The sequence below is a fragment of the Cygnus olor genome, chromosome 3 (genome assembly GCF_009769625.2).
Source record: "Cygnus olor isolate bCygOlo1 chromosome 3, bCygOlo1.pri.v2, whole genome shotgun sequence".
Lineage (NCBI taxonomy): Eukaryota > Metazoa > Chordata > Aves > Anseriformes > Anatidae > Cygnus > Cygnus olor.
In genome coordinates, this window is record NC_049171.1 from 86,965,270 (window position 1) to 86,982,210 (window position 16,941).

At 38.7% G+C, this 16,941-nt stretch overlaps 1 protein-coding gene across 1 annotated transcript in view; it reads right to left on the minus strand.

Moving 5' to 3' along the window:
• HEATR5B (HEAT repeat containing 5B) overlaps positions 1–16,909 on the minus strand; it is a 55,491-nt gene extending 38,582 nt beyond the window's left edge. Inside the window, 16 exon segments of the mRNA XM_040551559.1 lie at positions 327–502; positions 1,505–1,668; positions 2,208–2,317; positions 2,955–3,054; positions 3,329–3,481; positions 4,694–4,805; positions 5,211–5,461; positions 6,279–6,434; positions 8,084–8,333; positions 9,355–9,512; positions 9,874–10,045; positions 10,553–10,702; positions 11,775–11,883; positions 13,392–13,603; positions 14,111–14,276; positions 16,825–16,909. Coding sequence (XP_040407493.1) covers positions 327–502; positions 1,505–1,668; positions 2,208–2,317; positions 2,955–3,054; positions 3,329–3,481; positions 4,694–4,805; positions 5,211–5,461; positions 6,279–6,434; positions 8,084–8,333; positions 9,355–9,512; positions 9,874–10,045; positions 10,553–10,702; positions 11,775–11,883; positions 13,392–13,603; positions 14,111–14,236 — 2,399 coding nt within the window. The 5' untranslated portion in view covers positions 14,237–14,276; positions 16,825–16,909.
• Positions 16,910–16,941: the final 32 nt, after the last annotated feature.

Sequence of the window (16,941 nt, forward strand, 5' to 3'; positions counted from 1 at the left end):
TGGAGAAAACACCACCAAGAGAAAGCAATACATTTGACACATTTGGCTGTATACCTAGAAAGCTACGAGGACAAGACTGGAAAAATGCTGCCTCTTCACTACCATTCAAAACAATGTTCCTGTTACTGTTCCTATTATTTTTCCCATTTAACCTCATGCCGTAAAGTGTTACTGGGAGGAGCATTCCCTGAAAGATAGCAAGAACAGGAGTATAATGAACAAACTGCATACGTAGCTACTCTGCAGTTCCCCAGCCAGATTTTTCCATAGCTAAAAACAGTACAGATCCCATTGAATTCTGAAATTGAATATAAATGTAAACTGACCTATGTTTGTAAGAGACATGAGGAAAAACCACACCAAAGAGAGCCACAGATGCATCGATGACAGATACTCCTAGAGGAAGGGGGCCAGGTACAGCTTCACCAGCAGGGATACGCAAATAAATAGAAGATGGATCATGCTCCAAAGCACCACTTCCAGATGCACTGTTAGGCTGAAGCTGCAAAATGCCACATAATATGTGAACACCTCTGAATATACCTTTGCAAATAAAAATCTTATCTAGAAATAACCAAAAGACATATGCAGTAGCTAAGAACAACAAACTACCTTACAAGCAATTAAAAGCAACTGCAGTATCTCCACGCACGCATGCATTAGCATTTACAGGGCCAGTTAAATCTCTGAGGGTAAAAGCAGTTAGCATCTGGGTAAGTGCACAGACTATGACTCCTGGTAGAAGATATGGAACTCAGATACGCATATAATTTCTGATACCCATAGCAGCTTCTGAAGTAGCAGCTTCTGACCACAAACTGACATTTCAGAAAAAAGATTATTCATCCACTCAGAGCACTGAGTTACAATACAGTATACTAAATGGTCAATGGGTTGTAATGATTCCCTACCCAGAAAAATTTAGAAATGGTACTGTGATTACTAGCATTCCTATCACCATGAAAATACTTCCTAACCATCATTCTTTCAGGAAACACATCTAATCGACTGACTACTTTCTTTAAAAAAAATTGTTTTCACAACTTTTTCATTACCTCATCATGAAACAAAATGTGAGTCTTGTAGCTCTATATTCTTCTTAAAAGGTTGGAAAAGAGAGTAAACTTCTCTTGAGACTTTGATATGATTAAAAACTAAAATGTGACCAAGTAGCTGCCTTCTGAGAAACCCTGACATTATTAAATAGGCTGTGGCAAAATAAGCATTTTCAGCTCCCCTTCTCACCCAGGAAATTTCTGAGAAGGTGAGTTGCAAAAGTTTATGATGGCACAGTTCAGCCAATCCTCACAACAGTTATTTGTCTATAGAACACAGTGAATGAATTAATGAATTGTTCCCAGTGCTGCACTTGTTTCCAGGAGCCATAAAAAAAAGGTTAATTATGTCAACACTGGTAGCTTATCTGAAAAACTTCATCAAGAGAGATTCCCATAGCAATACTTGCTTCTTTTTTTTAACTCATATTCTTCTGTTTTTATATTACCTGGTCTTCAATTGACTTATGATCAGTTTCCTGGAGCCAAGAGCCAAGAAGAACACTGTCATCGTAATGACAAAGAGACCTCAGGAGTGATGTGGTTGTATTAGCAGAGTTGTCTGTCAAAGTAAATTCTGCTACCAACTCACGAAGAAGTGCATTAAATGATCCTAAGACATAGGACAGTAAAAAGTATCATTATTACTTTTTATCCAAAACATTTCAGCTACAGATCAGAAGTTACAAATCAAAGTGTGTACCACTACCTTGATTTTACAAGCAGCAAACAGACAGAGGTAAACCTGACAATACCACAGGCAAGAGCAATGCTTCAAACAGAACCCAGGACTCCCAGTTCCCCTATCAGTGTCCTGAACAATAGATCAGGCCAGCCCCCTCAGGATGACAATCCAGATTCTGCAAAATCTTGCTCATTCACATGATCATGTAGATATAATGAATTAATAAATGTTTGCACATTTAAGTAAACAAACATATTTCGTTGAAACTGCAGTTCTGTGGAAGTCTTTGATATCTGTCTGGTTGGGCTCAATTTGCTTTTTTAAACTTTTAGGAAAAGACAGATGTGTACTTTTTACACAGCCACCTAGTGCTACATGACAGGTCAAATAAAGATATCACCAAAAACACATTCAAAGAAGTACAGTTTTTACTTTAACAATCGCTGTCAAAAAAAATAAATACATACCTTCATATGTCTTTGGAGGTAATAAAGCCAATATATCGTAAAGTCTTAAACGGACCATCGCTGCACTAGCTTTCAGATGAGCTCCATGTGCTTTAATTACAGATGGAATGCTACAAAATCAAAAAACAGATGTAGACAGCAACATTGTAGTTACTGAAAAGAGTATTTCTTATTTCTTTTGACAAGATATGCCTCTAGTCAGAAAAGGAAAACAATGTTCAAAAAACTACTCTGATGAGTTACTTCAGCATTACTCAAATAACTAATACATTCTTGGAAGTAATAGTTCTGAGAATTTTTTTTTTTAATTTAAACTACTGCTTAAACAAAAGAAACAAACAAAAAAAAGCCCAACCCGTGTTTTATCTTTTATTCTGTAAAATATTGCAAATCCTTTCATTATTACATTTATAAAAGTATATCTATTGATTAACATCTAGTACACCAGTAACTTAGCTTTCTCGTCTTTTCAACATGAAGCAAACCTGGAAGTAAAAAAGCTCACTGAAAATCCAAAACACAGTTAAGAAAAAAAATTTGGGAACGTGAATTAAAACAAAGTAGTTCTAGTATTTCAGCTCTGGGAAAAAATAAACGTGAACAAAAAGCAGAAACAGCAGAAGAACAGAACGGTAACTTCCTCTCAATAGTGATATTTTTTTTTCAAAAGACCATTTCTTTATCTCACAATGTGCTTCTAAAAGATAACACAAATACACTTTATTTTTTTTAAAACTGTCTACTTACTGTGACATCATTGTCATGGCACATTCTATAGGTGTCATCAACTTCCTGATCACATCCTCAGTAAGGAGCTCAGGACAGTGAGCAACAAAACTTCTCATAGCTATTAACAAAATATAATTTAAAATTTTACTCAGACAAACATAAACCAACATACAGATCCTAAGAGGATATAAAGAAGCAGCAATTAAAAATTTTTATTCAATGTGTGACATGTTCGTAAGACTACGTACCAAAAATAGGTCCTTGGTGAAAATCTGACAAGTCCTACTTGTGTTCAGAGAAAGAAGGGAAGCTAAGACAGATTTCTCTACAATATTTGGGATCATGTTCTGTTTTACCATGTGCTTGCAAATTTTGAAATTTCAAATTCTTACCACACAGAGCTCCAGCACGGCCTTCCAATGTTACTTGCCAGGTGAAAGAATCCCCTCTAGCCTTTTCTGCCTCCAACTCCTTCAGAGAACGTGGAAACACATTTCGCCATAGCAGCAACATCTTAGGGAGGTGATATCGAACAACAGAAGGACCTATTTATAAAAATAAATGAATAAAAGACCGTATAGTAAAAATTTTAATTAAACTAAGCACAAAAAATCTGCCATGAAGGCATTTGTTCTTATAACTATTTTTCTCTTACTTCCCTTCTCTTCCTACTTCTCCCTACTTGAATCTCCTTTATTCTTCACTGTTCTCTCATTTGTAGATTAAAAGTGTTCTAAACAGTGAAGATAAGTCTGTCTGTTGATATTAGTACTAAAAATAGGGACTAGCCAATTCTATATGTTGAATCGTGTATGTAACTGCTGACACTTGTCTTTTTATTCTGACTTCTAATTCTTATTTTTATATTACTGTTTTGAAGGCAAGCTCTTTAGCCTAGTGCAACTTATTCATATGATAGAAAAAGTGACAGTTACTAACTATAAATATAGTTTCCAGTCAAGTTTAAAGAAAGCTTCTGAAAAAGCTCTAGAAAATCCAATGCAAGTACATTACAAATATATTGGAGAAGGACAACCAAAACAGTGCTACACTGTTAGCAAAATGTTGGCAAAAATGGGATGATGTAGAGAATACAAAACATAAATGGCATTTGCTGAGAGATCAAGATACTGAAGAACATATCAAAGCTTTATCACATTTTCCATTATAAAACCAGAAACAAACAAACAAACAAAAAAAATAATTGCTGCAAAAATCAGGAGTGCTTTATAACCTGTCAAAATATAGCATCCTACATTTCTGTGATGGTATATATAAACAGTCATACATAAAGTTGCTGTTTTGTTTTGTTTTTTCAAAGGCAACTGAATGGCTTTTAAACTGTTAACATCCCTAATCAGTATTATTGCTTATCCATGATACGCTTGCAACTTGTTGAAAGGCTAATTACATTTTATTTGTGGTTTGTTTCTTGTGCACCACAGAACTGATTAGTACTTTTCATAAAATGACTAAATGCTAGGTTTCCAAAACAAAGCAAAAATAACCAGAGCAGATTTTTTTTTGAAGGTTACGTCACCTTCTATTATCCTTCAGCTTACATGAACTCTAATATTTCAATTCTCTGCATCATGAACATCACTGCTGAAATAAATGAACTAACACTCTGTTTCCAGTGGTATCAATCCCCTAGTACTAGACACTGTACTGATTATATGTAGCAACTATTTGCTACAGTGGATAACCAGAAAGGTTGGACAAGCATCATAATAAAAAATACAACTGTTTTTACAAACCTAAAGTCATAAGTGCTCCAAGTAAAAGCCATCCAGCTTGAGTCCTTTGCAAGGAAAGTCTGCTGTTCTGTGCAGCAGTTCGTAACAGATCCTCAGCAATACTAACCACCATCTGCAATGTCATAAAAACGGATTTCAAAAAAAATAAATTAAGCCACTCCTACAAATCCACTCTTACTAATCACATGTAAAATTTAAATTGATCTTCTATAAAGAGCAGATTACATTTTATACAGATAATTAGCACATGACAATACAGACAGTAACATTCTCTTAAGTAATTATTCATTAATATGACCAACAAGAATGCAAATTTGAAAGAGGGATGGAAAAAAAAAAGCTGGTAAATATTATAACTGAAATGCTACAAACAAGTGCTCTGACCATTGCTCTTGCTAGGTACAAGGTCAATTTCATGACCCTTTAACTTGTTACTACGTTAGACATCTTGCAAAGCTACTACTTCTTGAAAAAAAATCTCTCTCAGTACACTCCCACCTGAAGCTTATTATCTCACCTTTCCTTTGGCATGGGGAATGCCTAAGGGACACTGATGCACACCACCTAATAATGCAGCCATTGCAAAACTGTAGCCACTGACAGCTTCAGGGGAGGTCTTCAGATTGTTGAGTCTTTCTGCACATCTATCTAGAAACGGAGTCAACTGAAAAGGCAATGCCACAGCCACACACCGCAAACACCATGCGGCAGCAAGTCGAGCAGCCATGCTGGGATGAAGAAGAACTGAAGTTACCGTCTCCAACAGACCTACAGGAAAGAGTTTATAGTTTTAAAATATGCTTTTTCGCATATGTAGACACGCAAACCGTATCAATATTAGATAGGAAACATGAAAGTTAAGAATGCCAGAACTGAAGTACTTGAGTTTTTATAACTTTGCCTTTTTCTTTAAGGAAACCCAGAAGCATTATTAGCATTAGCTAATAGTGTAATGCTATTAGCATTAGCTTGAAGTTCCACTGGAAAAAACATGGGTATCCACAAACTGAAAAAAAATAAGGACTACAATCTCACGTTATAAATGTGGATTCAGACATTAAAAGAAGCAAGAAGAAAATCCCACACCAGCCCTGATCAACTTAGGTCAAATAACAAGCTTTTTAAATGGGACTATCCACAGCTTCATCTCCTGACAAAATGCCCCTAGTCTTCAGGTTTAAAAAAAAATAAAATAAAAAAAAATAAAAAAAAAATCTCAAGGAAATACAGCTTTCCAGAAGCAAATATTTCAGACCTTCTACAGTAAAACTATCTATTTCCTTTAATACCATTATTGGAAACTCATTGATGCTAAAAATCACAACTTCACAATTTTACTCATCCTGAAAAGGAGCTTCAGGCAGAACTTCCACCAAAAAAGTTGCTTAAAACTTTGTCAAACTTGAACTAAAGTTAAGGTAGTATACACAGCGAGCGGGACAAACTCAGCTATAGGGAGTACTACACAGGATGCCAGTTTAATTAATTTCTTTCTTACACGTTAGTTTACTATTTTAACTAGATTGTAATCATATTTCATATTCAGTGCTCAAATATCTCGACCTATTTAAGTTTATCTGCATACCAATAGAGGGTTCTTGAATAAGAGGAGATGCAGTGGCATTCAGACTCTGAACCAGACTACCCAGTTCTTGAAGAGCACACACCATTACATGCTGGCTTGCAGCTATATCAGCAGCTCCTGCTTTATTTTCACTGTTAGCATCATTCACAACTGCTTCTGCAGAAAAGAAAAGTATCTCCTTTAACTACCATATGAATCACATATACAGGATATAGCATATACAAGATAGGAAGGGAAAACAGAGTTTTAACATCAACCCTAAATATTAAAATAAAAGCACAAGTTTGCCTGTAGCATGAGCTCACAAAGCAAATGCATTCTGAAGAATAATAAGTTTTAAAGCTACCAGCCAAACATAATCATCTAGAGTCCATGAAAAATACATGCCCAGAAGTTGCTGTGGATGGCATTGCACTAAGAGCTAGGATTAATACTGTAACACAGCAAAAGTAAGTATACCCACATGCAGCATGTGGGTATTGTATCTACATATACACACGTACCTACAGATGAAGTAATTAAGACCATAATCTTGTCATATCTAGATTCTGTATATCAATTTGTATGCATATATATGGAATAAAAATTTTTAAAAAAATTAAAATCACACTAATATTAAAAAATTTATCATAACCATTAATCATCTTAGAGCTATCCAATTAATTTCATAGATCTCACTTCATGTTTTTTTCTCCTACACAATGTTCCAGGAGCAACAGAGTAAGGGATGGGATTCCTTACCTGATGGGTAAGGAAGCTGCGACTGTCACTTCTAAGAAAATGGACTTCAGTATCAGCTTAAAATTTATGTATCTTCTACACGACAAATTTAACAAAAGGTCCCCCTTACATGAAGGGAAGCAATCATTACCCAGTAAAAATACCTCTAACTTATCAAATTCATTGGAAATGATTAAAAAAAAAAAAAAAAGCAGGTCATCCTATCATCCAAAAACATAATGGAATTCTCCCTAACTTTGATAAGCAAGTGGCAGGAGGAGGAATTTTTGCAACCGCTTTATCTCAGAACTATCATTTCTGATAGACTTCCTCCTGGGAGTAAAAGGGTTCCGACTGCAATAAATATTAAAGTTCCAATTAACTTCAGACATACCTTCCCTATCAAAAAACAGTTAAGAGAATAATCTGCAAAAGTTTCAAACACATTTGCATTAAACATCAATTTTAAGAACAAATTAGATAATGGCATTAGAAAAAAAAAAACAGTTATTTGCTAAATGCACTGTTGTGCAATTCCAGTTTCCCTTCTCAATCTCTAGCTCAAATTAACTGTTTCATAAGAAACAAATGACAACAGTTTTAATCATCAGTCCTCTTAGTGATTGTATATTCAAGAGGCCATGTTTATCCTCTCTAATTCCAGTTGTCAGATTACATCTTTGTCACCTATAAAATCCAATTGGGTATCAGTATGGATATTAGTAGGGGATATACAAGGACATTATCTGACCTACAGGTTCTTCAACAGTACTCTACCCGAGTTTCAATACAACCTATCCCAAGATTAATCGCAAAAACGCACTTTTGTTCCCCATCTTGCATTCTAAGCAAATACAATGTCAAAAGCCACCAGAGAGAGGATAGATAACAAGCCACTTTTATGCAGTCACCTTTTAAGTAGAAGTTACATTTTGGATATCAAATTTCAAACAGAAAGCAGATGAATTATCTTTTACCATAGCAATAAAATTACTTCTCGCAGTAGGAGAAAGAAAAAGGGTTGAGATGATAACGACAATGATTTTCAACAGCTCTCAAATGCAGAAAAAAAAAATGTTTCTCACCCACTGCTTTCATTTGTTTACCAATAGCTTGACATATATCTTTGGCAGCTGCAATCTGTGCTTTCTCCCCCAGTAAGCTGCCCACAGTTGCTCTCAGGATAAAGGACACACATCTTCGAGAGTACACTGCTTCCACGTGGGTCTGAGTTGCACGAGGATGGGAGACCAGATCAAGCACATGGGACAAAAACGTAGCAAAGTTGCGCTCCAACCACTGACCTCCTAATGTTGTAACAAAGACAACATAGGCCTGCAAATTCAGAGTTACATACAAATCCAATTAAAACAGAAACAAGAGCCTACCAACTGAAGTAATATCCATGCATATTGCAGTACAGCAGTGATACCAGGGACAGTTATATGCAACCTTAGTAGGGCTAAGCAGGATGAATCAACCCATCAGCCAAGTCTTTGAAGCCAAATTGCTTCCAGTACCAACAGCAGCTCCAATACTGCTACGTATACTGTGAAGTGCAAAATCCTCTTTGGCTGACAAGGCCTGTCCACTGCTCTAAATATGTCTCTTCTTAAAAAAAGTGTTTAAATAATAATAATGCAAATAGCAACAACATGAACATGTTTTAATTCATGATGAAGACTGAGCATTTTTGGCAAGTTCACCTAGAAAAAGACTGAAAAAAATAAAAAGGTTTCACAAAATACCCTAGGATTAAAATAATGTGAATTCTGTCAAGATACTGCAGCATATTGAAACACGTCAGACTGGGAATGCCTGAATTCGAGGTTATGCTGCTGCTACCTTTCTCTATTAGAAAAAGAGAGCTTCTGTATTCAGATTTCACCTACTCAGAAAAGACAGATGGAGAGAAGAAACATAGTTTAACAAGCTAGGGCAGCAAACTTGACGCAGCAACCAGGAGGACCAGCACACACAAAAGGACAGAAGTATGCCCTGTCTAAAAAGAAATAGAATGAAAATGGGGAGCCAGTCTTTAAGATGCTAATTTTTCAATTTTTTTTTTTTTTTTTTTTAACAAGCTAATCCTACCTAAAACACACTGATCAAATCAAATAAGCATTCCTAAGCACATATTTGAATCATTGGGAATAATGTGTCTTAGAGGAATGACACTATATATACATCTCACAAACCAGGTGAGCCAAACTAGCCTTGCAAGTTATTATAAACAAATAAAGACCACAAATAAATCCTAAATGGGTTACAGTTAATGTACAAATGTTACTTAATTTAAAAAAAAATAAATACTACTGATATTAAAATACTACAGAATACAAAGGTTATCACAAACCTGAGTAACACCAACTCGCACTTCCCTATTGACAGATCCTCCTACTTTTAACATCTCTCCACCACTCTTTAGGAAACCAGACCCTCCACGCAGAAATCCAGTGGCCATAAGTTCCAAGACTTCCTCAAGTGTAGCTTTCTTCACATTCTGCCGCATCACTTTTGCAAAGAGAAAAGCAATCATTTAAAGTTCCAAACACAAGCAATCATCTCAAAATCTCTATTACTAATTCAAGACTGTCTTGCAACATAAATCTAGACAACATTTCAGATGTTTTTTATGCTTACAAAATAAGCTACTATTCCCAAATGATTTTGATAGCTTGACTTTTTTTTTCCCAACTACAACAGGGAATCTGAACACTTTACTTTTTTTAAGCGAAGAGTTTATAAAACCAAACAAATCAACTACATACATGTCCATGTACTAGAAGAACAATGTATCATGCAACACTGTCAAATAACATAGCACTAAAGATGCAGCTTTTCCATTTGGAAATGGAATCCAGAAGGAACGTACCTGTTGCTTGTTTTGGTATCAGTGCTGTGGCCATGACTGTCCCCAAAAGCTTTGACACTGCAACTCGCACGCCATAGTTTGAGTTTTCCAGAGCTTTAAAGCACAGCGTTGCAACATTCTCTAGTTCAGCTGTCCACATAAACACCGCTTCATTTTGTAATTCCAGCAGACACTGAAGGAGGGAGGAAAAAAAAACAACAAAACTTGCTGAGCACCAATAAAGACTATTCTTACCCTTTTTCTAGGTATTGCTGTAATTGTTAGGTTTATTAAGCAAGTATTTTAATATGAATATACGGACTTTTTTCCCCACACTCCCAATTAACTGAAAACTTATCTGAACAATCAGAATAATCATGGAATAGGTTGACACAAATAAAAAAGTAAAAGGAAAACACAAAAACAGCAACTATGTTACTCAAAATCTCTCCTACTGAGACCCACAGTTAATTTACTCTCTCATTATTTATTTATCGAGTGTGGAAGCCAATACCACTGTACCTCCGTACATGTGAAGCAGTAAGTCAAATGTCTGAGCCTTCGGTATTAACCAGTAAGGACTTATCTTTCCCACGTAATGGTCAAGTTTCCCATGATAGGCAACAGGTCAAAGTTCGGATGCAGACACTTCACAGTCACAGAACAAAGAATTTCCAGAACTGGGGAGAAACACACCCACCTTGGCCACTGCACATCGTACAGCCATAGATCTGTCTGTCAACAGAGACCGGGCATTCTTATAAATATCACGGTGACAAGAAGCTGCTGCTCCTCCAAGGCCGTTTAAGACTTTCTGTAAACTCATCAGGATTTCACTGCGGCCCTGAGACTGCACACATAAGAAGCATTTATGCAAAAACGCAGACACAGCACTTACATCAAGTGCCAGGTTTCTACATTTTCCTACTTCTGTACACGCATATTTTTGTAAGCATTGTTACCAGTTCACTGAAGTCTGGTACAACCATTACCTGGCTGGTGTGAGATAGCAATAAGCATTAGACATGACCTTACTAGAACTGCTTCTAGTGCCACATAAATTAAGAAGAGGCTGAATAGTCCAACAAATTGACCCTAAATAAGATGCTTCTGTCCTGTCCCAACTGCTGTAGCCTCAGGAAAAACAAACAAATAAACAAAACCCCAAGCAAACGATATAAGAGAATGTGAAGCCCAAGCAGTCAACAGATTCTTACCATACCTGCACAAAGGCAGGTACTTACAGTCGGAGGGCACAAAAAAAAAATTTATCTATATCTGTATATATAGATATCAGAGCATACAAGGGCACAGTTGAAGAAAACCAATGTCAGGAGAAAATACAGACTTATTTGATACAGTCAGCACTGTTATAAGTCCCCCCTTTATCTCCAGCAGTGGGATTACTCATGTTTATTACTGCATATACACTTTCCATGACAAGCAGGAATCAAGATCTACACAATCAGCACTCCTTTCCAACCTGTCATATATTTCAAAAGAAACGGAGCTATTTCGGTCGTATCAGCCCCACTGACAACCCACAACACATTCTCTCAGTATGATGGTACACACTGTCTTTTCAGGGCAGAATGTATCCTGCTGACAATCTGCATAACATTTTTTGTTGAAAAACTTAAGTATTTCTTTTTAATTTTTAAACAATTGAACATTTATGCAAGGTACACAAGTGGAAATCCTAACGCAGTACTTCGAATGGTACATACAACCATTTCACAATTTTAATTACAGATGCCATAATAAAGCAACTACTATAATATGCATATAACAAAACTCTCAACTCTCCCTCTGCAGAACAAATCCACGTACATGTTTACCTTGATACAAGTAATTTGCATTTTTCTACATACAATAGTCTAAATGGAACCAAGACCACAAATATAAAATATTTCAAAACTTACCTCTGCACTTTTCAGAGATTTTAAGAGATTATTCACTGTTTCTGGAAAAGAACTACCCAACATTCTGCCCATTTTTTCATAAAATGCTCCAACACATGCCACAGCAGCCCTATGAAAAAAAGACATACATGTATTTGAATGGGTATTATTACATGATCTACATAATCCACACAGAGTGAGAAATTCTGGAGAAGACAAGTATATGCTGAAATCTCAGCAAGATCAGGATTTTGTGTGCTTCTATTAACAGGTGCTTGGTAAACAAAGTTCTGAACTAGAAACTCCCCACCCCCTAATATATTTGGTACATTTTCATAGATACTGAGAGATTTTTTTTTCAAGCCTAAGAACTTAAGATACATAAGTTATAGTGCACTAACACAATAACATTTATGGACACTGTGAAGATCACTGTATCCAAAAACACTTATATACATTTTTTTCCTTTCCTGGACATTTTTGATTAGGAAGTTTTGAGTAACATTGTAGTGCAGTTGGATATACAAATTGCTCCAGGACAGTCACAGACACAGCCCCTGAAAATATGCACATTTTCACTATGAAGAAATAAGGATTTTTTTTTTTTTTTTAAAAAAAAAAAAAAGAATTTCAGGGTTGTTTTTTTTTTTCAAAACTATGTTACAAACTGATTACAGCCTACTGCTTAACTGGCACGTCTCCTACACAGCGCTTCTACACAAACATCAAAAACTAAGGCTTGAAACTATATAGTAAAAAAAAAAAAGACCTTCTTGATTATCACTTAAACAGGTAGCGTAAATTTCTGAGCATGTGACAGTACTAAGCCTTTTCTACTTATACAGGTTCCTCTCAGAGTTGCAACAGTTTCATATGAAAGAAGGACAGTATCGCCACAAATGGTGACTACTTCAAATTTTATTGTTATACCCCATTATGGTAATGCCTGAAGGCAGCCCAAATGGAGGTTTGCTAGACACTGTGAATATATGATGTGGTACCCCACAGGTGGTGGGGCCCTAAAGCAGTTTCAGCAGATGTCGTTTGTGGCATTAACCAGATTCCTACCAGTGAGACTCTGCTCCTATACATGAAGACAAACTGGATCACATATACATGCACGCCCACATCCAAGTGTACAGACTCTGAGAAACTTAAGCAGTACATTACGACAGGGGAATGGAAGCAAGCAATGCTCGAGGTGGGGGGAAGCTTCTACATTTAGTTACAATTCTCTTGGCAATTGCTCCTGCTTGACGACCCACGGGCTCCATCATAAATTGGGTACTTGGGCTCAATCACCAACAGAACTGGTGGAATTGCTTCACTGCATTATTTATATGTTGCATAACCACTGTCATCCTCTCCACTGCATAAGCATGTGAAGAAACATAAGATACTCCTTTGCCTAGAGGAAAGCATCGAACTTTCAGACAGAAATGTATCTGTCACCCTCGAATCCTGCCCTCCACAACCTCAATATTGCTCTTTTTTTCCTGCTACATCAATCAAATATAAACTCCACCAAAGCACGCACAATAGAAGTAAACATGCACATATACAGGCAGATTTTTCTGTAATATCCATGACCGCTTTGCTTAAAAATCACTCCCCTTTCCCCAGTAATACTGAACGCACAGTTTTGTGGGCAGGTAGGCTGCCGTGTCATCTTTGCTCTTGATGATGTCATTACACTTGTCAAGTGTCTGAAAAACAGTAAATGTGTCTCCAATGCTGTAGAGAGCAGCAAGATTTTTTGCTAGCAGTTTTCGCGTAGGTGGCCCTGGGGAACTGCTGATGAGTCCTGTTAGCTGTTCTACTAGTTTCTTCTGCTTTTCCTTGACATCTGTCTGTTAATGGACCAAAAATTAACACAGTAAGTCTTGTTTCAAACAACACCCAGCAAAAAACACAAGAGACTGAAGTAAACCTTATACCACTCCCACTTCTCCATAATTCACAGAGGCTTGAGATACGCCCAGTAATAGCAGAGACAGACACTAAATGATCAGAATTGGTCGTTATTTTAAGTAATTTTTGCATTCTTTAAATGACTTACTAAAATTACAGTATTACCTGCACGGAGCATCTTTTAATCCTCGTTACCATCAAGAATCCCTACACCAGAAGGGAAGGTTTCACCTTCCAAACATTTATGACACTTTAGAACAGAAACCAAACTAAATGGTTTATGCAAGAGAGTCACTCTGACTGCCTACAATTAAACACTCAAAAGCAACAAACCAAAACAGAGGCTGAATCTGGAATCAGACAGTTATGATCTGAATATTATCTATCAGCTTGCTCTATGATAAAATTAATATGTTTTAGAAAATGGAAAAAAAAACAACACTTACCTTGTTAGCAGCTACCAGCACTTTATCCAAAAATCTTAACCACTCAAAGATAAAGACGGGCCTCTTTGCTTCTGTGATCTGTGCTAACGCTTCCTCATTCAGCAACAAACTATGAGCCAGCTCCATTACTGGTTAAATTCTGCTTTTATCATAGATTGTAGTGACTCTGAAATAAAAATTGTAGTATTAGTATGAAGTATAGTAGAACAATACAGAGCTTTGAAAATCACATGAAAATATGAAGATGACATACATCAGACGACATTGGCTTTACAACCAAGTACACTCATCAGTACTTCATGGATCAGAGCTGCTAATAGTAAAAAGAGCACCTACAGACAACTAAAAGGTGCAAATTCTGAGCCAAGAAAAATACACCAAAGTCCCTGCCTAAAGAGAAAAAAAAAAAAAGCAATACAAAAGAGCTAAAGGAGTCATCTCACTGTCTCCTCTCACATGAAACAGAGTAAGAACTGTCCCTAATCAAGACTCTTGACCCCATTCCTGAAGCTGAAACACGAACCTGGACACCTCCTCAACATCTTCAACAGACAAGGTGAGAAAGAGACGAGCCCCTTACAAGCACTAGTGCAGAATCAGCATCTTTTGCTTTCAGGAACAAGCGAATGATTCTCTTTTCTGAAGAATGTGTGCATGCCCCGAGACACAAAGTGTGGGCTCCACAGAAATAGCACAGCACAAGGCCTGCACTCTACCATAGTTCCAGAGCACAACACAGCTACAGAAGTGACATATGCAACCAGCGGCACCACATTAAGGAACACAGAAACACATGTTTTCTAGAAATAAGACTCATCTGTGCTGGTTTAGAATGTATCGCTAAACATCACAGGATAATCTACCAACATGTTAGTCAGCAAAATCGCACAACAGACATAACTCTGTGGCCTAACGCAGTTTCGCAGCTGAAATTCTAGGATGGCCCAAAATATTTAACTGGAAGAAGAAGAGCAAGGGGTAGAAAGGATATTAATAGGATTTCCCAGCCTTCACAAATCTGGGAGAGGCAGGAACAGTGACAGCATTTGGGATCACTGATCTAAGACTTCCCAGAGCCCCCTGGCCTTGCTTTACAGGGTGGACAAACATGTCCTCTGAAACCCAGCCAGCCTTACCTGCGGCGGCCTGGAGCACAGGCAGCAGCCAAAGGACTGCACGCCTCCCCGGCAGGCAAAGTACCACAGATCCAACACTCAGACCCTGCTCACTGACTGTGGGGCAGCAGAAAAGCATTACCAAAAGCACACCACTGCCATAAGCAACCACTCTGCCCGCAATATCACCTTCAGCAAACTACATTTAAGCAAGCGGAGCTGTTTAATGCAGAACTGATGGGGGGAAAAATATCTAAAAAACAACATAAGAACAAAGCCAACAAAGTCAACCATCTTCTGCAAAAATACCCCTCCCCCTCTCAAAAAAAAAAATCATCACACCAAACCAAAAACCTGAGTTTAGTGATGCTGAAACTCAGATCTCAGGTAGAACAGGAAAAGCAAATCAAACAAGCAGTACCGTGCCTCCCCACAGCTATCCTCCTACAGCTGCACCGCTCTGCCCGTATTCTCAGGGTGTTTACTGTGCTCTCCCCTGCTTCCTCATTTGAGGTCAAACCCAACAAATTCTTAAAGTGAAATGAAGTGAATTAAATTAAATCACTTGATGCGTTTTTAAATCAGCCCCCCATTTGACAGTAGTGAAGGGTGACATACCAATACCACAACCGTAATGGGGTTCTAAATTCACCTGTGCGCACCGAATACTTAGGAACTAGCACAGCACAGTATCTGTAACACCATCCTGGCTCCCTGCTCCTTGGTACCGTATTTCGTGGTGTTTTTCATTACTTACATCACCAGGGGCAGATCAGCAAAGGTGGAACAACCACGTACAGAAGCACGTTTTGCCCTCCCGCTGATACCTCCCAAACACTTTTACTGGATTATTAATTTTTTAAAACGTTACGAAGAATTCAGAGGTCTTGCCTATCACTAAGGTACACAGAGGTTGCCCAAAACACCTTGAAAGGAGAGCAGAGAGAAGCGCAGTGAACGTCAGCGGCACTAAGGCTGTCCGGAGGGCTACCCAGAGGTGCACGGCCCAGTCTGACAGCACAGCTCCTTGCTCCTTTTCCTCCCCAGCCAAAAGTTTTGGTCTTCCCCTGGCCTTTAGAGTCCTGAATCCCTCAACCACACACTCCCTTATCTCTTCACCTGCTGGATTTAGGGACCATAAGCTCTAGCTCCCCAACCCGCACACACGCACACATTCAGCCGTGCCACCGAGGCGCATAGGATCGGACGTAGGACGAATTACAGGGCATTCAGGGGGCTGAAGGGCCTCGAAGCCCTCAGCTGGGCTCTCCCCAGGCCACCTGCGACGACCAGAGCCTTGCTCCCGAGCCCACCCAAGCCTGCCCATCTTCCACCCACCGCGCACACCGTTACCTCCCCCGGGGCTCAGCTACGCCGAAGCAAGGCAGGGATTAAACCCCCCCAGCCGTGCCAGAAAGCCCTTCCGATCTGCCCGCCGAGAAGCGCTCAGCCCCAAGCCGGGGCTCTCCCGGGACAACCGGGCCTGCGGGCTGCCGTGCCAGGGCACCCCGCTCCGCCCAGCCCCCGGCGCAGCGAGCCCCGAGCGGGGCCGCTGCAACCGCCCCGGCCCCGGCCCCGGCCCCGGCCCGGGCCCCTCACCCTCAGCAGGCAGCGCGGAGCCGCCGCCGGCCGCGCAGCAGCAGCAGGAAGCGGGAGGAGCGCAGGCGCCAGCGGCCGGGCCGGGGCGGAGGAAGGGAAAGGAAGGGAAAGGAAGGG